The sequence below is a fragment of the Peromyscus maniculatus genome, chromosome X (genome assembly GCF_049852395.1).
Source record: "Peromyscus maniculatus bairdii isolate BWxNUB_F1_BW_parent chromosome X, HU_Pman_BW_mat_3.1, whole genome shotgun sequence".
Taxonomy (NCBI): Eukaryota; Metazoa; Chordata; class Mammalia; order Rodentia; family Cricetidae; genus Peromyscus; species Peromyscus maniculatus.
This window is the reverse complement of record NC_134875.1, coordinates 74757529-74783662: the sequence shown is the minus strand read 5'-3', so window position 1 is coordinate 74783662 and position 26134 is coordinate 74757529. Positions and strand designations below refer to the sequence as shown.

At 32.9% G+C, this 26134-nt stretch overlaps 1 protein-coding gene across 4 annotated transcripts in view; it reads left to right on the top strand.

The window, feature by feature from the left end:
* Positions 1 to 26134, top strand: part of LOC102912650 (connector enhancer of kinase suppressor of ras 2-like) — a 410055-nt gene that overhangs the window by 151290 nt on the left and 232631 nt on the right. For 2 of the 4 annotated variants that reach the window (XM_076562981.1, XM_076562977.1), the window contains exon 9: positions 19851 to 19934. The exons of the other annotated variants lie outside the window; for them this stretch is intronic. In XM_076562981.1, coding sequence (XP_076419096.1) covers positions 19851 to 19934 — 84 coding nt within the window. The remainder of the gene's footprint in view (positions 1 to 19850; positions 19935 to 26134) is intronic. 4 annotated transcript variants of the gene reach the window in all.

The window sequence follows — 26134 nt, the reverse complement described above, 5'->3', positions numbered from 1 at the left end:
GAATATTTAATGATCCATATACCCTAACCACTAGATACTAGTAGTAGCTCCTGAGGTGTGACAACCAAAACATCTCAAAACATGCCAAATACCCAAGGATAAAATTCACTGCGAGTTAGAAAGTTCAACTGAAGAAATAGGTCTCTTTAAATAGCAAATTACTCTAGAATCACAAATGTTTATAGAAATATTTTCTAAGACACTACCTTTAATATTTCAATTCAGTGTTTCTATTTTGCAAAACATGTTATTCCCACCTGTAAGGTTTTACTCATAGTGCTCAAAGTGAACACTAAAGTGGATTTTTCTTTTAGGGAATGGGTTTTATTGTAAGAGTTATTAACGCTGTGGATTTATAGAAAGCAGCATAGTGGGGACTCAGAAGAGTTGAATGGGCTCCCTTCTTAAAGGTCTCAGAACAAGACGGAGACTTCATGTAGTGAGGTCGTCTCATAGTCCCCTGCAGGAGACAAGGAAGAGGGAGAGGTGTCTTACATTGCCCAAAAGGAAATGTACTAGACCAAGAATGTGGAGTAAGAGGGACACATTTAATTAAGGTGTACACATTATACTCCTTGGCAGTTTGTTACCATTGGAAGCCTGCTAATGCCCCTGAGTCTGACAAACAAAGATCTGTAAACTTGCTTGGGGAAGTGAGAATGGCACATGCCATTCTGTTGGAATCCGGGCATCTGGGAATACTGATATGCGGTTAGAAATTCACAGACAGGCTCTTGGTAGGGTGCTTTTTGTCCTTACAGTAGTTGTTTCTGTAAGAAAGAAGTTTCTGCATGTGGGCATGGCCTGATTAGCACTTATCTGAAAACCTAACAGGGCCTTATAAAAACAAAATCTAATGTGTTGGATAGAATATTTTTTATGTTAGATAATTTTGTTCTCCTTGTGCATGTAATCAAAACAGAGCTTATTCACAAAATGTAGTTCTTAGTATCAAGCAGTCTAGTCTATAACCTGCTCCATTAGTTTCATTGTATTCCATAATAAATTAGGAAACAGATCTATTAAATGGGATTTTTTTCTTGTTTCAAGGTATGAGGAAGGGAGAGAAAAGCTAACATTTAAGATGTTCAGTTTGTACTATCACTGTGCTGTTTTAAATTTTATCTTACCAAATCACTTCAAATTTCTATAGATACACCATTTCAAAATTGAGAATGCAAGTAGGAGTGTTAAGTGCTTTAACAAAATTCACTGTGCTTGATATGATATAAGCAGCGGAAAAAGGAGAAGATAGAATGAATGTAATAGACATCAGATGGAGGTATATAACAAGATACCCCAACATACACCATCTTGGCACACTGAGTATTTTAACTGAACGAAACAGAAAACGTTAGAAGGTGGTCTCTCTCTGACATTTTTTCCCTAAAATATGTGAATAAAATAATTCTTTAATCTATCCACCCTAAAGGCATGTAATTACATTGTCCCAGAGGGCCCTGCCATATGCTTATATGCCAAGAAAAAGTTGAACTAATAGGCCTTGCCAAATTCCTCTGTTTATTCTCACTAGATCATATGCTTTTGTTTTTGTTATCATACTATTATTAAAATTAGAAAAGCTAACTCAGTAAGACTTAGTGACAAAGTTGAAGGCTAGGCTTAGTGTTTAGGAAGGTGGAAAATGGAGGCTGTTCGAGTTTGCTTCTAGGAATAAATGAAGTCAAAATTGTACTTGGCAGTCTCAAATAAAGTTGTAGAATAGTAACTTTATTACTTTAAAATTTGCCTTGTTTCTGTGCCACTCTAGAGTAGGAAATGTAAAATGGTTCTTACTTTTTATCCATCTTGCAGCTAAGTAACTCCCCAACCATTTACTGCCTGACAGAGCTGAAGTAAATAATTTCATTTGGAGAGGACATGGTTTTCAAGGCTGTTGGGCAAAACACATGGTCAAAAGAGCTGAACCAGAACTCCTTAGGCTACTGGAAATAAATTTAATGGGAGCATAATGATGCTATCTTCTTATGTCCTTTGCAGTGTTCAGTGGCACTTTGATTATTTTATTCTGTCTTCTTGAAATTGTGTTTGGTTGGAAACACAAAAACCTATTATGTCTAGAAATATGCCTAATCACTTACAAGCTTGTGTTTGTTCATTATTTATAATTTTCAGGTAGACAAAATACTCTTCAACTGTATACCTAGATATATAGTTTTGACATAAATATAGTCATTGTCAAAGAATAGAAGGATCATTAATTCATCCAGGAAATTACCTTTGATGATAAGATGCTCAATTGGAAAGCCCAAATGTGGGTATAAATGGCATATTAAAGTGTTAATGGCAGTAGTTATTTAGCTAGAGAAAATGATTTTTTCTTATGTGAGACCAATATGCATTCTCTTTGTATTTCACACAGCAGATAATTGAAAACATGACAATGCAGAAAAATAAGAAAAAAAAGCATATCTTTGAGACTATTTCATAGGAATCTCTAGAAGCCAAGTCAAAAGGACTTTTAAGCAAGTACCACATAAGAGCCTTTTCAGGCTTTGGTAATAAGTAATCAGATGAAAAATTGTTACAAGCCATTAGCATAATCTATTTATAAAATATTTAATCTGGTCTTTTAAAACATGTTAGTTGAATCAGGAAATTTCTTGGAAAAATGCAAAACAGATCATTTTAGAGTTTGGACTATTTGTACATACTTTACTTTACTCTGGCATTGTTTTTTATATCTTCCTAAATGTATCATTTTGGATGTTTCATTTGTTGTTTGTAGCAATCAGAAGATAAAGGAGAAGAATATGAACTATGCCCTCATTTAGCAATAGAAGTTGAGGTAAATGTGTTTTATTACTAATGTTCCAAACTTTGTCGGTTTGGCATCATTGGATAAAGGGTCTTTTTCATAGTGATAAGAAAACTTGTATGATTTCATTTTTATTTCCTTTTTTTTGAGACAGGGTTTCTCTGTGTAGCTTTGCGCCTTTCCTGGAACTCACTTGGTAGCCCAGGCTGGCATCAAACTCACAGAGATCCGCCTGGCTCTGCCTCCTGAGTGCTGGGATTAAAGGCGTGCGCCTCCCGCCCGGCGATTTCATTCTTATTAAAAGTTAACAAAATAAATAACAAAATGAAGACCCAAAAGTGTGTGCCACAAACTGCCTCAGGTTTAGAAATTAGCAGGTATTAGGTAGAATTAGTCTATCACTTAGAATTTTAGCCAGGTTTACTCATTTTCATCTTTATGTTAAAGGAGTCTTGGATAAACATTTTTCCTCAAGTCCTATCCCTTTTGTTCAGCGGGTAATTTATTTTATGAGTGTCTGAAATTGAATTTGCTTCATCTTCCTTTCCTGAGAGTGGAACAATATCTATATGCTTTAGATAAAGAGTGAGAATTTTCCCAAATATTTTCTAACAAAGCACACACAATAATTCTTTATAACTTTGGTAGAATTTAGTTGTAAGGTTTTCTATCATTGAAACACTTAGTATCCAATAAAGATATAATTGTATAAAATTACAAATCTCTTAGAGTACATTACCACTCCTAGTGGCTTATCTTCTAATATAATCTCTTATTTGACCCTCACTACAAGAGGATTAAGTAACTACAGCCCAAATTTTTATTCCTCTTACAAATGTGCCAACCAGCAATAATGGTTTATATAATATATATTCCATGTTAAGTGTCATTTGCCCCTCTCAATGACTGAGCGAAATGTAAGAATACAGGCAAGGTAATAGAAAATTAAAGTGCATTTAGTTTCCTAGACTGCTGTAGAAAATTATCACAAAATGGCTTAAACAGGTAAAATTTTATTCTCTCGCAGTTCTGGGGATTAGTAGTCTGAAATCAAGTTGTCAATAAGGTCATTTTCTTCTAAAAGTTATAAGAAAAATACCTTTCCTTGCCCCTTTCAAATTCGGGCAGTTGTCACCAATTGGTGATTGATCATTGCCGTAGTCATTGAACTTTTTTCTTTGTGTTTCTGCTTCCAAATGTTTCACTCTGTTATCTAGAAGTCATTGGATTTAGAAGCAACCCAATCCAGAATGATATCATCTTAATTTGCTAACTTCTGAAGATACTCTCTATGTGAATAAGGTCACTTTTAGAGCTATCAGCACTTTAGGATATTAGGATAGTGAGCACAGTTTAGCCCACAACTGAGTTTAAGGAACCTGCCAAAGGTGACAGAGATAGTTAAAAAAAATAAACTCAGTATGACTGTAGAGCCCCTGTTCAAAAAAATCTGTACTCAACTGACTCTAGGATTAGACTGGTTAAAAAATCCTTCCTTAAATCCTATAATTATAGACATGACAAGGCTAAGCATGATATTAAAATTTTCCTGACTCATAACTCAGATTTTCAAATCAATACTACAATGCATTTTTATGTTGCTTTATATTGTTACTTTGAATTCTCCTTGAGATAAAAGCCATATCACTTTGACTTTTAAAGTATTTTCACATTGGAAAATAATTTTAATACAAAATTTTTATTTAATTGATCAGACTAGAGGACTCTTTTAGGACTTAATGATTCTTCCAGCTTCCCCATATAATACCTTAGGCAGTTGGGAATAAACATATCCTTTTCATTTCAGGCTTGGAGTGTAATGAAAACCTTCCAGGAATGTGGTTTTTTTTTACAGTGACGCTGACATTTTCAAAGATATTAAAAAACAGTACCATATTATAGATTAAGCCTTATATAGATTGAATAACACTGAATTTCCAAGAAGAAGGTATTTATTTGTCCTCTGGCTTTAAGTGACAGTAAGCATGCCACTGTGTACAACAAGTTAAAGAAAAGTCTAGGATGTTTTTACCTTCAAAAAAACAGAGAAAAGTAGGGAGTTTATATTTTAAACCCCAGAAGTAAGCAAATATAATTTGGAACTGTTAGATGTGAGTGAGTGGTGTTTTCCTCCATTCTGACCTGAATAAAATTTTCTTTCATATGTTATATGAAACAAAGTAGGGATGAAAGCAAATACATGACTTGATAAGAATTCTAATAATGTTAACACTTTTATTGAATCATTCAGTTTTTCTCGCCATTTAAAACTTGAATTTCCAGACTGAGGCTTAGACTTTCTATTCCAGTGTAGAAACAAAATCCCTAGAAGAGACAGCTGATGAGTCTACTGTCAGTTTAATAAGCCAGTGTGCCCAGGGTGGTAAGAGCCAGGGGATCAGGGAGCTTGTGGTTGTGGTGTGTCTTTTAGCGATGTCAGATACTACAACCATAAAGTGTCAGCAACATGACTGCCTAAACATGAACATGGACAGCAACAACAGAAAAGCTACCATGGATAGGAGAGGATGGGAGGGAGCCCAGGACGTCACAACCCTACATAAAAAAACTATAGCCAATTAAGGAATGCTGAGAGTGGGAGAAATGGACTTCCCCAGGGAAGAGCACACCAATTGAGATTCCAGTAATGAATGATCAGTCCATGAAAACATACATACAGGTAACATTATACAGACATAGCGTATATTTAGGGATATATATGTTTATGCATATACATATATGCATGTAACAACGATTAATGAAAAGAGGCTATGAGTTTGAAAGAGTAAAAAGCAGTATATGAGAGGGTTTGGAGGGTGGAAAGGGAAGGAGGAAGTGATGGAATATAATCTCAAAAATAGAAGTAATTTTAAAAAGAATATAAAAAAATTACCTGAGTGCTTCTCTAGTATTCTGCTGATGTACAGTTATATTTTGAATCTTAGTTTGATAGATACCTGAATATCAAATAATATCAGAAAAGTTTAATGTTCTACTGCACACAATATTACATGGATTATTACACTCATGGTTGCCATGACTATATGAAAATGACCTTTACATTAAATATTAGCTCCAGCACAAAATGAGAATGAACTGATGATCCCTTATAATGTGTTATTATTGGATTTTTTTAATTTAGTGAAGAAGAGACCAAACATTAACATCATTAGAATTTCTAAACTGCTCTGATTTAATACAGTCCATATATTTTAACAATGTGAGATGTAATGAAGAGTTTCCACCATAGGCATATTATATCCAGTTAACTAAAATATCTGAGGAAATGGCTCAGGTGCAGAACATGTGCTTAATATACATGATTACCAGGGTTAAATCATCAAATACACGCGCGCGCGCGCGCACACACACACACACACACACACACACACACACACACGGTATGGAGGGGGAAAAGGGAGGGATAGCCAGAGGAAGAGAGGGAGGGAATGGGAGAGAGAAAGCAAGACTTACAAAGAAAACACTATTTAAAATATATACCAGATTTTTTAAAACGTAAGTAAAAGCAAAGTAAATTGATGATCACTAAAGGCCAGTGATGGGGAGAAGCACTTAAAAAATACAATTATGGAATTATGGAGTGTGTCTTAGTTATGGTGTCTGTGATAAAACACCATGACTGAAAGTGACTTGAGGAGGAAAGGGTTTGTTTGTATTTTAGTTTATAAATCATCATCCAGGGAAGTCAGGGCAGGAACTCAAGCCAGAAACCTGAGGCAGGTATTGAAGCAACAGCTGTGAAGGTGTGCCACTCATGGACTTGCTCCCTGTGGCTTACTCAGCCTATCTACTTATAACACCCATGACCACTAGCTCAGGGGTGCCACCACCGACAGTGAACTGGAACCTCTCACATCAACCAAGAAAATGCACCACAGGTTTGCCCACAGCCCAATCTCATGAAGGCATTTTCTCAATTGAGGTTCCCTTTTCCAATATTACTCTAGTTTTTGTCAAGTTGACATATAACTAGCCAGAATAGAGAATATATTTGGCATGCTATGCATAGAATAAGGCTGATGTTAGTAATACTGCATCTTGAAAGTTTAAGAAAGTTTTAGTCTCCTTAAACAGACTGTAACTGGAGATGTGATGGATAAATTATTAAAGTAATATTTTTACCACTTATATGTATATCAAAATGTGTTTTGTATGTCAAATGTATATATTGACTTTTTTAAATAAAGCAAAATCCACAGATTACAACTTTGATTAAAATCCATACTGATTATGTCAGAACATTATTGATTAAAAATCTGTCTTTCAGATTATAGCCACTTTAGGTTCTTCCTATGTTCATTTAGTGCTTTTTTCCAGTTACATGTTTTATCCGGTTCTTCTGAGTCTTCACAAAAATATTCTCAAGTGGATTTTCTATTTATACTATCCATTTGTTCAGAAAATAAGATGATTTCCTTAGTTGCTTTACATTTTAAAATATATTTTAAACAACAGTTTGTATTCTTGATCCATTTCATTTATTTGTGGATGTGTCCAAGAATACATTTATTTGAGTAAGTTTGGAGTCAAAGTTCATTTGCTTGTCATCATTAACTAGGGGCTGCATACATCCTAAACATGCTTTCTATCAGGATATTTCAGCTCCAGTTTTGTTAAGGAAATTAAAGGTAGTGAATCCCTACGTGGCTTGAGAACAAATTTCTACTAAATTTTTTAAAATAATTTGTATTTTGATTGTAGTTGAAATTACTGTATGTTTTATCCAAAAGGTGATGCATAAGTTTCTTTTTCAAACTATTGAAAAATTTGAAATTATCACTGTGGATGTCATAGAGTCAACATATCTACAACAAGTGGATCTCTTAAATTTAATGACCTCCTGACTATATTATATATTTCATAGAAAATATTGAGGCAATAATGATGAAAAATACTAATAACATATGAGATTAACTAATCTCAATGGAATGATGATCAGAGATACTCATAACACAGTAAATAATCTCAATGCATTTATCCACCAAGAAAAGAAGATACATTTTTGAGAAATCTTATATTTTAGGTTTTGGAGCCTAAGAATAAAATCTCAGAAAATTTGGAAAGAAGATAAGTATTTTAGGGATTGGGAAATGATGATAGGACAGTTTATTTTTAATATAAATTTGTATAATTAATATTTAAAGTATGTTCATTTATATGTGATAATGCAAATTTAATTAAGCAAATGAACATACCTTTAAATTAATGTAGCTTGCTTTGTGTATTTGAACATGCGTACATATGGAAATTTCTGGTATAAAATACAGTATTAATAGCATGATACATATTGAATTCACTCATCCTATATAATTGTAATTTTGTACCTTTTCACTAATTCATTCCTTCAACATGATAACATTGCTCTCTGTTTCTATATATTCACTTTTTTTTCAAATATGAGTGAAATAATGGAGTACTTTTAATGTATTGCTTTTCACTCCTATATATACATATATGTATTATGTATATTTTATATATATCGTACATATATATTTAATCTTTCAATATCTACAACATTATCGCAAATAACTGGTTACCCCCCAAGTGGAAGTTTTTTATGTCCCTGCTGCAGTTTCCCCTTTCTCTTCTCCTTTCAGTCCTTTCTTCCCACCCACCCAGTCTGTTTGTACCCCCAGTCCAGTCTTTCCCTGTTTTTCTTCAGGAAAGGGCAGATCTCCCAAGAATATCAATAAAATATGGCATATCAAGTTGCATAAGACTAAGCACCTCCCCATGTATTAAGGCTGGACAAGGTGACCTAGTATATGAGGAGTAGGGTCCCAAAAGCCATTAAAAGTGTCACAGACAGCCCCTACTCCATTTCTTAGGAGTCCCACAAGAGGACCAAGCTACACAACTGTAACATATATGCAAAGTGCCTAGGTCAGTCCCATGCAGACTTCCTGGTTGTGAGTTCAGTCTCTGTGAGCCCCTATGAGCCCAGGTTAGTTGACTCTGTGAGTTTTCTTATAGTGTCCTTAACCCCTCTGGCTCCTGCAATCCTTTCTCCCCATCTTCTGCAGGATTCCTCAAGTTCTACCTAATGTTTGGCTGTGGGTCTGTATCTGTTTTCTTCAGTAACTGGATGAAGCCTCTCTGATGACAATTGGACTAGGCACCAATCTATGAGAATAGCAGAATATCGTTAGGCACCATTACATGACTTAATCACATTCCTTGGTGTGTGCATTATTTTATTCATTCATCGATAGACATAGGTTGTTACTGGGCTACTGTAAATGGTACTTCAACAAATATAAAAATTCAGATATGCATTTGTGGAATTGATTTTATTTCTTTTGTTATATTTCCAGAACTAAAAGTGCTAGATCATGTATGTTAGGTTTCTATTGCTGTGATAAAACACCACAAATGAAAGCCTCTTGGAAAGGAAAGGACTTATTTCATCTTACACTTCCAGGCAAAAGTACATCACTGAGGGAAGTAAGGGCAGGAACTCAAACCAGGAACCTGGATTCATGAACTGGAGCAGAAACTTTGTAGGAATTGCTCCCATGCATAGTACTGCATGCCTTCTTATGTAACCCACGACCACCTGGCCAGGGGTGGAATTGCCACTGTGGGTTACATTCTCCTATGTCAATCATTAATCTAGACAAAGTCCCACAGTCTTTCCTACAGGGTAGTCTAATGGATGCAGCTTTTCAACTAAGACCCCTCTTTCTAGATAACTAGCTTGTGTCAGGTTGACAAAACACTAATCCACACAAGTAAGTATTTCTATGTTTAGTTATTTAAGGAAACTTAATAGTGGGGTTTTTTTTGGTGATAATAGTAACAGCTTACTTTTCCACCAGCATTGCACAAAGATTGCCTTCCCTACATCTACATTAACATGCATGTGTCTTTAATCTTTTGAGTATTAGCATCCTAACAGATGTGCGGTGATATTGGCTAGTTTTTTATATGAAGTATATGAAGTTCCCTGATGATTAGTGATGCTGAGTATATTTACATTTAGTTTTTGCCATTTCTATATCTCCTTTAGAAAAAAGTGGCTATTTTGGGTTGTTTGTCCATTAACTTGACTATTTTTCAGTTTGCTATTGAGTTGTGTGCATTTCTTATGCATATTTGATGCTAATTACACACAAATACGTATTTAATTTTCAAGTATTTCAATAATAAGAGCTCCTTTAATATTCTTCAGTACCTACTACGATACTACAAAGAGTAGGAATATGGGGAGATATAAGAATAGTGGAAATAATGCAGTCAGTGTCAAATTGGAAAAAAAGTATGTGACTGTTATGTGATGATCAAAGGTACAATTTCATACTCTTTTTTTGTGCTTTAGTCTGTTCCTTGTGACATACATTTTGATATGTTCAAAAAGTACATAGTGTTTTCTACAAATGGTTAAGGAATGTTTGGATAAAAGAAAGTGAATGATGATTATTTTCACAGAAATTTACAAATACAGTTTTACAGAGGCTAAAGATGCATAACTTAAAATTGTTCAAGTTGTGTTTTCAGGAGAACAGAGGTGAAATAATTGTGTTTACTCCTTTAATGATGCATTTATTAGCATTGATAAACATTCAGCTTCAGTAATCAGATGACATTTCTGTTCTTAGCATTCATACTTTCCAAGAACATCAATGTAATTGATATGTAAGAGCTTAGGGGCTTTATGAGTGTTTCTTGAATATGTTCTCAACCCTGGGAGTAGATACATACAGCCTAGCTATATCTTTGCAGATTCTGTGTGAATATGATAGTGTTTAGAAAAACTACAGAGAACGTAACGTTCATCAATTTTCCTTTTTTGTTTAGCTTATTGTTTGCCCATACTTAATGTTTGCCCATTGTTTGCTATCCATACTTCAGACAGCTGCTGATTACTTAAGCAGATTCCTCTAATTATTTTCTACAAATGCCCCAAAAGAAAGGTTTCACACTAGGTAAATGTGTCATCAAGTCAAACAGCCCTATGTGTGAGAATCTTCCATGTCCAGTTAGATGAAACAATGATACTTTTGCAGAGTAGAGTTTTGAAGGATCATCGAAAGTGTTCATTTTCTACCATATGCTAGGCTATTTGCTTTCAATTGACTTACCACACACAGGAAAAATAATGGTAAGACATGGAATTGTCACAAACATCATTGTTTTCACAGAGAGTCTCCCATTTTTCTTGAATACTTACCAATTTCTGCAAGACTTTTGTTTCTAAATTCTGAAAGTTTATTATAATCATTTTTCAGGTTTTCTCACTGATTATGTGTAGGCAAGACTTGTTGTGGGACCTTTTTCTGCCAATTTCACTGTTAAACCTATCCATATATATTGATAGCAGCATACAGAATTGTAGTTATCAACTAACTTATTAGAACTTCAAAAACAAGCAAGTCCTATGCAGAAGTTTGTAATAATTTTAATCTTATCCTATTCTGAGGCTGAGATAATATTAAATTCATGCATTCTTCTACCTGTTTCAAATAAAGATTACTATAAATAAAGATTACTATAATCATAGCTTTATAAACAAAAGTGGATATTGATATGTGAGTGATTTTAAAAACTAACTTCTAATTCATTAGCAGAAATATTACCAACTAGTTGTGTATTTTTATCTTAGGGGATGCTTTCAGTTTGTTGGAAGCTTTATATTTTAAAATTAGAAATCTGAGCCTGGTGGTGGTGGTGGTGGTGGTGGTGGTGGTGGTGGTGGTGGTGGTACACGCCTTTAATTCCAGCACTCAGGAGTAAGAGCCAGGCGGATCTTTGTGAGTTCCAGGCCAGCCTGGTCTACAGAGCAAGATCCAGGAAAGGCGCAAAGCTACACAGAGAAACCCTGTCTCAAAAAACAAAAATAAATAAATAAATAAATAAATAAGTAAGTAAATATTAGAAATCTGGTTTTCTTCACTACCATGGGAATTAAATGAGACTGTTGATAAAAGATAGACCGATTTTTATGTATTTATAGAACTGGGAAAAATAAAACAAGTACATATTCCCTAAGGGTTTTAATTTTTTCAAAAGTTCTTTTATCCTTTGAATTAATCTTTCATAATGTAATCCCAACCAAAAGAGATGTGCCCATTTGTATTGTTGCCAATTACAATAGTTAAGAACAGAGATGTTTGTTCATGTGTAGCATTTACCAAAATATCCTTTTGAATTGTCAAAATGTATGATGGTTTGTAATGACAATAAGGTTGTTCTTAGTTTCATAACTTAAAAAAAGAAATAAGGGTTTAGAATAGGTTTTCATTGAGTTATAACTTGGAGCAAAATATTAACTAATAGTGCTAAAAGTCCAATTGAGATTTTAAGAGAAAAATCACCAATTTAATGTAGAATAAAGACCAGAGCTTAAAGCTAGAAGTGAATCCAGAAGACAGTTTTATTTTAATGCATCTATAATTGATGGGATAGGATTTTGTTGATTTTTCATTATGCTCATTAGAGTTAATTTGTTTCTGCTTTTAAATACTCTACAGTTTTTCCCTCTGGATCATACATAGGTTATCTGTTTCAGTTGTATATATTCTATAAATCATAACATTTGTAAATTTACAGAAAGTTTTAAAGCAAATAATTCAGTTTTATTTTTTTAATCTTGAAGTCCAGTTCTGGATATGATTGAAACTGTACTGTTAAAAATGACTTCAGTCATTTTGCCTGTATGTATATTAAAGCAGAAAAATACCTTGAAAAATCAAATGTTTTAATCTTATCCAGAGATTATGTTGTTTCTCACTAGGCAAATTAAATCCAATTTCTTGTAGTTGTGTAATACTGCCTTTTGTATCCTATGTTGCTGTTAATGCTGTTCTCTTTTTCTCAAACAGTTTTTAGGATTTTTGCTTCTCCCAATCTCTTACCAGTGGTTAAAGCTAGTTGACAATGTGCTTCATAAAGCCTTTATTAATTAGCCTTCTTAAAAATTATAATTAAAATTTATCAAGTTATTATATTTTGCTATATATTTTAATTTATAAAATGATCATGCTGCCAAGCAGCGGTGGTACACGCTTTTAATTAATCCCAGTACTCAGGAGGCAGAGCCAGTGGATCTCTGAGTTTGAGGCTAGCCAGGTCTACAGAGTGAGATCCAGGATAGGCACCAAAACTACACAGAGAAACTCTTGTCTCGAAAAACCAAAAAAAAAAAAAAAAAAAAAAAAAGATCATGCTGGCTGGAGAGATGGCTCAGTGGTTATGAGACTGGCTGCTCTTCCAAAGGTCTTGAGTTCAATTCCCAGCAACAGCATGGTGGCTCACAACCATCTATAATGAGATATGGTGCCCTCTTCTAGCATGCAGGCATACATGAAGGCAGAACATTGTATATATAATAAATAAATAAACTTTTTTAAAAAGTATCCTAACATCGCAATCTCTTAAAAAAAAAAAAAAAAAGAAAGGAAACATGATCATCATACTCTACAAAATTGTTCACAAAAGTAATATAGGCAAAAATGAGGTTTGGGCAGACCATTGAAAACATCAAATCTTTGTAATCATAATTCAAACAATAACAATAAAATTACTAAAGAAAATAGTACGGCACTGAAATAGGTATTGCTGTATTCTATCTAGGATCATCCAGTCTACTTTAACTCTTAAGGCTATATATACTTCATTCCTCCTTAATTATATTGGTCCCTAAGATGCTTGTTTTTGACAACTACTCTTTTCTTCTGTCTTAAAAAACTTTTGCTTTATTATTTTTGTTGTTGGCCCTGAGTAAGCATCTTTTCCAATTCCCGTATCCAGTAACATTATAAAAAATGCTCAACTGCTAGCACTGAACATGAATACTTTTGTTGGAATTTTCATACTTTTTCAAGAAACCTCCATTTATTAATTTAATCTCATTCATTAAAAACAGAAAGGCTTGCTTCTGAACACTTGAAAGCAGTTGTGTACTTGGGGAAATTATATAGTACATCTTGTAATTGATGGTCATCTTACCCTTATATCACCAAATGATTATGTCATTTGTTTAGTGTCTCTTTATTCTTTATCAAGCAATATCTGACAATTGGTTCAGAAGTGTAGTAACCAAAGTTTTTAATCACTGTAACATCCTTTATGTGTGAACTCGAATGTTTTTCTTACTATTTCTGTATCTTAACATTCTTTATAAAGACAAGGATTAAAGTTGCCATACCCTGTGCATTTCAGTTCTTAAATTTTGGTAGGCTCTCATACTTATCCTCATATTCATACCTCACAGTATGCATCATTATTATCTTGCTCCAAGTTTCACTGGAGGATTTTTTAAATATTTTCATTATCAACATATTTCTTATAGTGTTTCTTAAACTTCTGTTGCATTTTTTACTTCAACACTTATTCAGCTCTTTAATTTTATTATTAACTTAGTTCAGCAAATTTTTAAAGGGTCCTTACTATGTGCTAGGAATAAAAAATCTAGAAGAAATTAATGTAGTTTGAAGCTGCTAGTGATCTAATTAATTATTGATTTGTAAAATCTTGATTTGTAGTTAGTCTGAAAATTGCCTGTTCTTTTAAAATGTTTTCTGTGTCTATTTATTTATGATGTATGCCACCAAATACAAATAAATTTACAAAGTGTCTCTTTTAAGTCTGTTTTGGTAGCTTGTTATACATGTCTGTTAAGACTAAACTCTTTGTAGAAAAAAATTACTGATTGCCCTTGAATGTCTGATGGCATAGTATATTTATAAGGATAGTAAATTTAAAGCAAAAAAATATTGAAAATGTGCATATTTAAAAAGAAAATATTCATTAGCTAGCCAAGTGAAAACTATGACTATTTTAAATACTAATCTTGAAGTAAAGAAAATTTGAGGAAATAAAGTCATGAGGAAAAAAAATTGCCTAATTTGTAGTTATAGTGATATAGTATAGATTATAAATATATTGTACCTGATATACTACATTCCATAACCATAATCTACATGTTTAATTTGTCATGTAAAATATTATGCATAATATAATTTATAAAAATATTATTTATATATGGTATAATAAATAGGATTTAAAATGTTTCTAGCCTAAGTCTGAATTTTTTTGTCATAAGACAGAATTGACTTCAGTTTTTTCTCAGTTTTAAAATTATATCAAGGAAAAAATAAACATTTTTGCTCAAATGTATTCACATTTAAACATTGAGTACATGTCTTTCCTGACTTTTCTAATTTATCCACGGAACTGACATTTCTAAGATATTCACAGGCCTAATATTTAACTTCAGACCATATTATTAACTTAAAAATGAGGATAAAGTAAAAAGTAATGAAAGATAGAGAAACTTATTTTTTATAGAAAGTATGTATTCTAAAATATATCTCATTCTAATATTGAAAGGGTGGTATCATTCCCATCTTATATCCACATACATTGTAAAGGTTAACTTCCCGAGTACTATTTTCAGTATAAAAGTCATCCATTGTTTTTAATCTTTCAGCTGTATTAGTACATGACTTCTACCTCATCACATATGATTAAAATGATAATCTGAAAATGGACTTTCAGCTGATTAGAGGATATTTTACCTTTCAGTAGTCTCTAATCACTCAACACTTTCTTTTATCTTGAGAATTCCTATTAATAATAAAACGGTGCTGTGAAACCATTGGAACTATTAGTCAATTAGCATTATTGAATTTAAATATCATAGTAAGTGGCTGAGGGCAGTTTTAGGAATTGAGCCAACAGACAGGATGATAACTAAAATCCATAGTATGAATGAGTCAATAAACTTGTGAATTATACCTTACCATTATATTAAGGCTTTTTTGTTTCAGTTATTCTGACTCTCAAACTTAAGGGTCCTGTGCATGTTGAGTGAGCACTCTACCAAGGAATCCCAGCCCCAGCATTGCTTTGTGATTCTTAACTGCAAGACTACCATTAAATATTATACTGACCCAACAAAAACAGTGGGTTTAAAACTTCTAAAGCAGGTTGGAATTTTTCAGAGTAAGGACCCTACCAATACTTTATGTTAAACTTTTGAAGGTCATTTCTTCAAAGTGGATATCCATTAAAGCATACATTGATTAATGTAGTGCTTTGTTTGATATTGTAAAGAAAAAGAGAATAGTCACTAGTTTGTGGTACCTAGATAAAAACACTTTATTCATAGCATCTTATTCAATCTGTAAAACAAACATGTGAGGAAGGTCTTAATAGCATCTCTTATAAATGAAGAAACCAAGACTTAGAGTTTCACTTTTACAAACATACATTCTTTGTAATTATCAAAACTAAAATTCAAAATCGTTGTCCCTCAATTCTGTGTTGTGTTAAATTTCATGTATAAATGGTGTTCAGAAAATTTGAGTCACATTATGCATATTATTCAACAGTGAATTCACTTTATTTGTAAGTGCAATAAGTTCTCCAAAGTATCTCCTCTGCTATTAAGAATATAATTATTTGGATAATAAATTCTCTATTCCTTATATCAAATACTTCTAATAAAATGTTTTGGTCACCTATTATATGGTTAGATGATTACAGTTAATAATATTTTAATATATTTGAAATTTTCTGAGAAACTAGATTTTAAATATTTTCATCACAAATTGTATATCAAACAACATGAAGTATCTATATAATCGCTATAACGTACTCATTATAGTTACCCTAGTATGCAGTTGCACACCAGAACTTACTAATTCCATTTAACTTTAGCTTAGTATACAATGGTCAATCTTTCCCAAACTCTTCTTCTCCTTATTTCTATCAGCCTCTGGTGACCACTATTCTATTTCTTTATCTATGGTACATTTTCTTGGATTCCACAAATGAGTGAAATCAAATGATGCTTGTCATTCTCTGCCTGAATTATCTCACATGACATGTTGTTACAAATTATAACATCTTCTCTTACTGAATAGCATTATTTGTGTGTGTGTGTTTTGTATGTGTGCATATTACATTTACTTCACCCATTCATAGTCATATAAGTTATTTTCATTTACTAGATTTTGAAAATAGTGCTACAATGAATGGGGATGAATGGATGAATGTATTTCTTTCTTTTACTGGTTTCTTTTCCTTTGGATATACACTGAGGAATAGAACTAATGGATCTTGCAAAAGTTGTATTTTCTATTTTGTTTTGTATATTTTTTAGGAACCTCCATATTCTTTTCTGTAATAGCTGCACTAATTTAAATTCTCATTAACTATGTTCAAGGGTTGCATTTTTCCATATCCTCATGTGTTATCATTTATCTTATGGTAGTAGTTACCTGTTTGGAGTAAAGTAATAACCTCATTTTTGTTTTGGCTTTCATTTCTCTGGTTATTAATAATATTGAATATTTTTCATACATATTGACCATTTTCATGTCTTTTAGGAAATGACTTTTGGAAGCAAATGCTAATTTTTAATTGGTCTATTTATTTGCATGCTACTGGGACTTTGATTTCTTTGTCTTCTCATATCACCACCATTTGTTGGATGACCAATTTTAAATATTTTTCCAGTTCTGTAAGTTATTTTTTCACTCTGGTGATTACTATAGAATACCATTTGTCTTTTTAAACCTTTATTTCCTGTGTTTTGAGATATGTTCAAAAATGCCATACCTTGTCATTTGCTAGAAATATTTCACATTTTATTCTCAGAGTTTCATGTATTTCTGACCTTACATTTAAGACATTGAGCTATTTTAGATTGATTTTTTGTAACTAGTAGACAGTAGAAGTTGTTTTAAAATAAACCAAATGTGGGCATCCAATTTGCCCACCATCACTTATTGAAAATACTAACCATTCTACAATGTGTGTTTTTAGGATTGTCAAATTTCAACTGTTTGTAAATGTATAGACTCACTTCTAGGTTATTTGTTCCACTGATATATGTGGTTATTTTTATGGCAATGCCATTCTGTTTTGGTTACCAAAGCAACAGATAGTTATGTCTCCTGTTTGCTATTTTTTGCTCAAAATCACTTTAGCTGTTTAGAGTTATAGTGGTTCCAATAAAATTTTAGGATTTTTTTTTATCATGCTGCAAATATCACTGGTATTTTGGCCAAGTGTTGGTGATGCATGTCTTTAATCTAAATACTTGGGAGACAGAGGCAGATGGATCTCTGTGAGTTCGAGGCAGCCTGGTCTACAAAGTGAGTCCCAGGACAGCCAAGGCTACACAGGGAAACTCTGTCTCAAACAAACAAAAACATCACTGGTGTTTCAAAAGAGGGAAAGAATCTATAAATTGCTTTGAGTAAAATGTACATTTTAATAATACTTTAACTCCCAATCTATAAATATAATACATCTTGTCTTTTTTGTATTTTTTACAATTTTTTTCAACATACCATAATTTCAATTTTGCTGGTCTTTCAATTCTTTGGTTATATCTATTGCCAAATATTTTAATTTTTTGTAGCTATTGTAAATGGCATATTTTGATGCTACTGATTTTTATATATTGTTTACATAGGTCCCAACTTGACTGAATTAGTTTATTAATCTTAGTGACTAGGAATGTAGGTCAGTGGTAGAATGATTGTCCAACATGTATGAGGCCCCAGTATCAATCTCCAGCACTGAGAATAAGAACACATATATTAGTTGTAATAGATTTTTCTTAAGAATATATAAATTCATGTCTATCTATAAATAGGGACAATTTGACTTAGGAAAAGTCTTATTTTAATGTCTTATTTATTTGTTCATTTGTTTATGTTAACTATTCAAATTAGGATTGCAGTAGTATGTTGAATTAAATGGATGAACTTGTAATGCACATACTTGGCTTGTATCAGATTTAGTACAGAAAGCTTTTAGCTTTTCTCCATACAGTATACTATTATTTGTTTCCTTATTTTCATTGGTTTTTATTATATCTAAGCATGCTCCTTCTGTACCTAATTTTTTGGCATTCTTATGTTGAATTTTGTACTTGCAGAAATAATTATATGGTTTCATTAGTTATTCTGTCCATGTTTTTACCATTCTTATTGATTCATTCATGTTGAGCCCCTTTGGAAACTTAGGGTGAATTCTACATGATCACAGTGAACAGCCTTTCATACACTTTTGGATTTCATTTGCTAATGTTTTGTTGAAGATTCTTAAATTAGTTAAGAGTACTGATTCATGGCTTTGTTTTATGTTGTTTTCCTGCAATCGTTTGGTTTTGTCTCATAGAAAGGCTGGCCTTGTAGAATGAGTTTGAAAAAATTACTTTTTGGTCAATTTCATGAAACATTTTAAGAAAAATTGATGGTATGATTTTTTACTATATGTTTGGTAGAAATCATCAGCCAGGCGGCCATCTCTGATCTCTAGCTTTTCTTTGATGAAATATTTTAATCATTTACTCTTATTACTTATTTGTTAGTTGTCTGTTTTCTGCATGATAAAATCCTGATAATATATATTTTCTACTTTCTGGATTATAAAATATTTTAGTGTATTCATCTACTTCTTTAGGTATACTAGTAAGGCTATTTCTTTAGTTGAAGAGAGATTAAGACAATATATTTTATATAATATATTCATTCAGGTGTTCAAATAAAGTTAGTATCAATATAACACCAAGCCATACTAAATAAGTTAGTATTTATAAGGCACTAAAATTGAATCTGACATGTATTGTTTCATAGAAAAATTCTCAAACCATTTCACATGAAGCTGCTAAATTTAAACTTCTAAAATTTATTAAACTGTTTTAGTGATTAAAAGTGTTGACTCCATTCTTAGGCTTCTTGAGTTCAATTCTCAGTTCCATAACTTAATTACTAATCAGATTAATTTATTTCTCCATGTCTTGGTTTCTTCATATCTGTAATAATTGTGTCTACCTCATAAGGTTGTTTTTATGAGGATTTAAAGAGTTAACATGCCCCAAAACCTCAGAATAATGTCTAACATATAGGAAGCTATTTTTTCATGCACTGTTTATGTATACCAGTGTACATGTGTTTATGATGTTGCAATTTTCATAGAAATATTAAAAATTCTAATTAACCTGTCTGCACCTACTATAAATAGCCATGGTTTCCTTTTTTTTAAATCAAAATAGTCTCAGTATTTAAACTTATTTCACTTTTGTTTTTAGCCAATTACCATTGAACCTGAAACAGTGAGTTCGTCAGTGAAACGTAAACTTGATTATATTCCACTCACTCAACATCTATCAATGGTAAGTCACTTAAATTCATTGAAAATATTGAGAAATTCACTATTGGTGAGAGATAAACTTAAAGGCCTAAGAAATGTTCCACTTGTTACTAGAATTTAGAGACCTTAGATAAAGTCTGTCCTCTCATAATATTATTTGTATATAAATAAAACCATGCTACCATGAACTATCGGAAGAAATCACTTTAATGAGCCCTACTTCTATGTACCTAAGTTGATTTCAGTAGCTTTAACACCTTAGCAAACCATACACATCTCTGGAAATTTTAGCAACCTTTCAACCTCAACTCCATACTAGCCATACTATAAAAACTCCCATATTCACCAATACTCCATATGCTCTAACTCTTTGGGCCTTTTAATAACTTTCTACTATGTTTACATTTCTTCTCCTTCTCTCTCTGCTTTGATAATTATTTAATGTTCTGCAACATTCATGAAGCTCACGTATTGGTTCTTTTGTGAAATTTTGCCCCAAAATTAATCAGTTTTGCCTTATTGTCACATGATATTGTGTACATAATACTGATAATGAGGTCATTATGCTGCATTCCACTCAGTCTGTGACATTTTTTCCTATTAGTTTCTCTAATTCCAACATTTAATAATGATATTATAAGGTAGGGCAGCAGTGCTTGTTGAATGAATGAAAAGATGGATGGATGGATGGATGGATGGATGGATGGATGGATGGATGGATGGATGGATGGATGGAAAGATGGATGGATGGATGGATGGATGGATGGATGGATGGATGGATGGATGGATGGATGGATGCTTCATTAACTCATCAAATGTTCCTCCTCTGGGACACCAAAATAAATAGTACACTAAGAAATAAAAACATACTTCCACATGAATTAATTTGACCAAGAGTGAACCCAAACTTGAACTCTACACTCCCCCCCCCCCCGCACCCCTGGTGAATTCTGTCTGTTCCTAACAAAGAGTTTTGATCTGTATTTGTTGGGAAAAATAGAAAGCATAACATGGGAAAGGAATTAAGGATTCTTTATAGAGATCTTTAGTAGTGTTTTACATGGGAAGAAGTAATTTTACTAACATAACTGACATAGATTACTAAACTGTAAACACACATTATCAAGTTATATCCACAGGTTCCTTTCAATATTTGTGGCAGATATTTGTTATACAAGGTTGCTTCCAACCTGCTGACTTCAGCAACTGATTAACCCAACATATGCAAATACACATATATTACTCTACATTAGGGGCATGGACAAATACATATCAGAAGATTAAAACTGTACACTAATATAGTTAAAAAAGCTGATTGTATAGAAAATCCAAGGCAAGTAAGGTTACATTGATTTTTTTTTCGAGACAGGGTTTCTCTGTGTAGATTTGCGCCTTTCCTGGGACTCACTTGGTAGCCCAGGCTGGCCTCGAACTCACAGAGATCCGCCTGGCTCTGCCTCCCGAGTGCTGGGATTAAAGGGGTGCGCCATCACCGCCCGGCTTGATTTCTTTTTTTATTAAGAAATTTTTATTCATTCCACATACCAACCACAGATCTCCCCAACATCCCTCTTCCTGCTTCCCCCCAGAATTCCACCATAGCCCAAACCCCCTCTTCCTCCAAAAAGGTATGGCCTCCCATGGGGAGTTCTTAAAGGCAGATTAATGGTATGCAGGCGAAATACACAGTAGGACAGCAGGTTTAATGCAGTCTTAGAAATTACCTCAAGGCTTATTATTAGCTTTGCTGTATGATATGCCAAATGTTCAGTCCATGGGGGGCCAACAGAAATTTTCATTAAAAATTATCACTTCTAGTGCATAGGTGGGTATTTAGAAGTCTAGATAGATTGGTAGGTGGGTGGATGGTATACTGGACTGAAGGAAGGGCAGAAACCTAGGAACATGTTTGAGTAAATCAAATAGTTTATTTAGCCCACCAGATTCAGAATACAAGAGACAAAATTTCCCATGGTAAACACAGTGAATTATTTTATTCAGACGTCTTCATTTTTTTCTACCCAACAAAGGGTGACCTCAGATTCTTCCCCAAGAGAAATAGAATCAGTTAGTCTTTCACTGTTCAAACACACAAAGAACACATTTTAAAATGCTTCCAGACCACTCTGACAGGAATGTACACCTATTAGTTAGATTATTCAAACCTCCAGGCTTACATGTAAAAAGTAAATTTCCTACACTGAGGTGCTTATCTATCACATAAATCTTTTCGTATAATAAGTTTGGAAACATTTACCAAGCTATATATAAGTAAACTAGATTTGTTTAGATATCTTAATAGAAATAACTTCAGATATAATATAGAGTTACTTAGTTGCATTCCCATATTAACTAATACTAAACAGTAACATTAAGAAATAACAAATCATTCTACCTAGCCCCCTCAGATTTCAATGAAGATTTCATAAAAGCACATAGTATCGATTTTATCATTATTTAAGATAACAAAACATGGTTGGTTATAGTTCCATAGAAACTCCATAGTTTCAAAATTACAAAGCATTTAAGAGGCATAAGTAAATGCTGAGCTTATCTTTATAATTAGGGATTTGTCATGCCAAATAGCCAGCCTTAAGGAAAAACAGAGATGAAACTGTTCTAATTTGGTTTATTCATCTTTAAAAGTTGAGTGGTTTGGGTTAAATTAATATCTATTTCAAAAAAGTATTAAAAACCATTTTCTGGTATTAGATAGCTAGATTTCTGAAAAGATGATGTATAGTGGAAAAATATTAAATCCCTCCTTTTTATTTTATTTGTTTGTTTGTTTGTTTGTTTGTTGGGAAAGGCATACCACAGAGCGTGATTGGAAATCAAAGGACCACTTGCAGACATTGTTTCTCTCCTTCCACTGTGTAGATCCTGGGTGTTAAACTTAGGTCATCAGGGTTAGCATTAAGCTCCTTCACCTGCTGTACCATCTCACTAGGCTGAATTCTCAGAAACAGTTTTTATAGTCTCCATCATGAAAAATACTGACCTTTTAACATTCTACTCTTACATTTTGTGTCTCCTAACAACGTCATTACTTTGTTTATATTATACTGGTATTTGTTCCTGTTGTATTAATTGAAAAGAATGCTGCTATATGATTTTGCCTTTTAAGATATATGGCCATTTAATTACATGGAAAAATGGCAACTAACTGTATGATACTAGTTATGAGAAATAGTTTGTAAATTGTCAGAAAAATGTCTTTCAAAGTCAACCAATATATTCTCACATGTTTTCTAATTTATATAATTAACCACATGTTTCTCCTATTTGTGCTTTGATAGCATACCTATATACTATGACCATATCCTTTTCCTCTCAGGAGAGATTTACCTATTCATCATATCCCTTCCCCTCTTCATTTTGAGGATTTCAAAAAGTACATTCTTAGTTGAAGATGGATTACTCTTTACTAAAAACTAACATTTTTGTTGTTTGTAGTGGTGGTGGATTCAGATGTGACTATCATATAAATATTAATATTAATGCCAAATATTTTGCGTGTAAATTTCTTCTTCTTACTGTTATCTATTAAGTTCAAAAATTTCATCTAACATCCAAGTTTTTTTCTTGTTATAAAATTTGGTTTTATACAAACATCATGTTTAACAGGCCTATTCTAATTTATGGGCTTAAAAGTTTTTCCATAAAATATATGTTAATCATATTCTTTCTCCTCCCCCAAGTTTCCTAGATTCTCCCCACTTCCCTATTCACCGAACTACATTTTCTTTGTCTTTATCAAAAGAGAAAAACTAAAACCAGCAAACCAACAAAAAGGTAAAAATATCATATAAACAAAAATATGCACAAACACACACACACAAAAAAAAAAAATGAGTCCATTTTGTGTTTGAACTACTCCTGATCATAGGACTGCCATACTCAGTGTCACTTGGGGAAATCTGTTTTTCTTGTGTAGGCTCTAACTGTCTCTATGAGTTTGTGTGTGAGTCAGCCCTGTTTTACTGTCTCCTTGGAGTCATCCACCACCTCTGGCTCTTAAAATCTTTTTACTTCAACTTCTGCATAGATACCTAAACCTTGAGAAGAAGGGGTTGATAAAGACATTTAGGCCTGAGTACTTCAAAGTCTGTCACTGTTTGCACATGGTCCAGTTGTGGGTCTCTGTGTTAGTTTCCAACTACTGCAAGAAGCAGCTTCTTCTGGTGAGGGATATGTCATTAGCTATAGATTTATAGCTATGTTCATTTGGAAGAATAATAGTAGTAGATATTCCCTTAGGGTCCATGACCTATAGACTCTCATGTTCTTGGACACATTAACAGTTTTAGGGATGGGTTCCATCTCCCTACAATATTTGTGACTATCTTGCACACAGGTACTTTTGTATGTCTCAGAGTTTATAGTTGTGTGATAGTGATAATGACTTTTCTCCTCCAGTAGTATGCATGGTACATTTCAGCATCATGAATGTTAGTCAATAGGGATGAAGCTTGTAATTGGGCAGCAGCTTGATTTCTCCATGCTTGGTGCTGTATATAAGTGATGTCCTTAGCAACGGGACCCCACAGTCAGGTTGTAGAGGATAATAAATAACATTGACAATAATCTGTAATATTTGAGAGGGTCTCTGGAATCTCTTTTTCCAATGACCAAACAAGATATAACCTTCTCCTAGTACAGGGTGTTTTACTTGGTAGAATAAGATGTCTAGTTGGGGCATTGTCTCCCCCATTATATGGTGACTATTGAATTATATATATATGAAAGTTGCTACTGTAGTAGGTTTCCATGGTATTAGTTATTCCTCCTCAAATTCCCTCCTTTATCCTGCTCTCCCATCCCCTGCCTCATTTACCCCTCCTATTCTCATTTCCTTTTAAAGTCTTTATAACAATTTATTCTGTTTCCTCTTCCTTGGAAGCTCCCCTCTTCTCCCCTGATCTCTTACTAACTACCTAACCTCTGCTGTTATTATAATGAAGCACACACATCTAAAACCCAAAAGCTAATAACATCCAAACTAATCAACTGTTCTATATATTGCAAAAGAAGCCCATTTATTCTACAAACACTTCTTCATTATTCAGTGTCGTTCCCTTACTCAAAATCTTTGTCTTTCCTTTATTTGAAATTTAATTCTAAATATTTATGCTCATAAGTAAAAATATTCACTAAAATTGCAACACGTTTTATATTCCTAATATCTCTAATATATTTTTGTTTTATATGTTTATTTATTTATTTATGTATTTATTTCCTAAATTACAATGGGGTACTTTCTTTAAATCCACTTTACTCATTACTCTTTGCTTATATCACTGAGAATGTCAATTTTTTGTTGTGATTTGAATTCTATTGTCTCTTCAAAGCTGATTTCTATCTTCATCATGTGGTTTTTTCAATCCATACCCACTTGATATATTTATAGTGCCATAAAATTTTGTCTTCATATGTGGTATTGTATTGTTTTTCTTTTAGGTTAAGATAACTTTGCTATCAGGAAACAACTTCCTTCCAAGAAGGAACTTTATTTTTCCTTTATCAACCCAAGAGAGTTCCTTGACCATACTAAGCACAATTATTTTCCAGTTCACTCTCTAGCCATATAATTTTCTATAAATAATTTCAAATGTTACAGTGTAAAAAGCATGGAAATGTCGGAGTTGCACTTAAGAAATGTCATTTGGGTTGTGATTGCACAGAACAGATAAAAAAATAGGGCAAGAGTTAAATCATATAAAGCAGATGTGACCTGTAGGGTCTTAATCCTTTTGAGATATAGCTTCTCTTATGGCAAATTAATAAATCTAGATTCAATTGAGATTTTCTTTAGCCATTTTTAGTCATTCAGTTTTAAAAATTAAGGTTGAATACATTGAAGCATATTTCCTCCTTAAGAATTTGTTAAATTATTTATAGAGGTTTCTTGTGGAAAAAATCATGAATATTTGAAGGTTGGCAGATATTATTTCAGTTTGCTGCCTTAACAGAATCATTGGATACCTTTAATGACATACGTGTATATTACATAAAACCATATAAATAGAACTAAATGTATGAAAGTATTCATCAGTTATAATAAGTGATATCATGTAGAGCTATATTTGTCAATACATTTTTTGAGACAGGGTCTTGCTATGTGTTACTGACTTTCCTAGAAATTGTGTACATCAAGCTAGTCTTGAACCTGTTGTGCTCTATCTCTGCTTCCTGAGTATGCATTCTATTTTAAAACTGAAG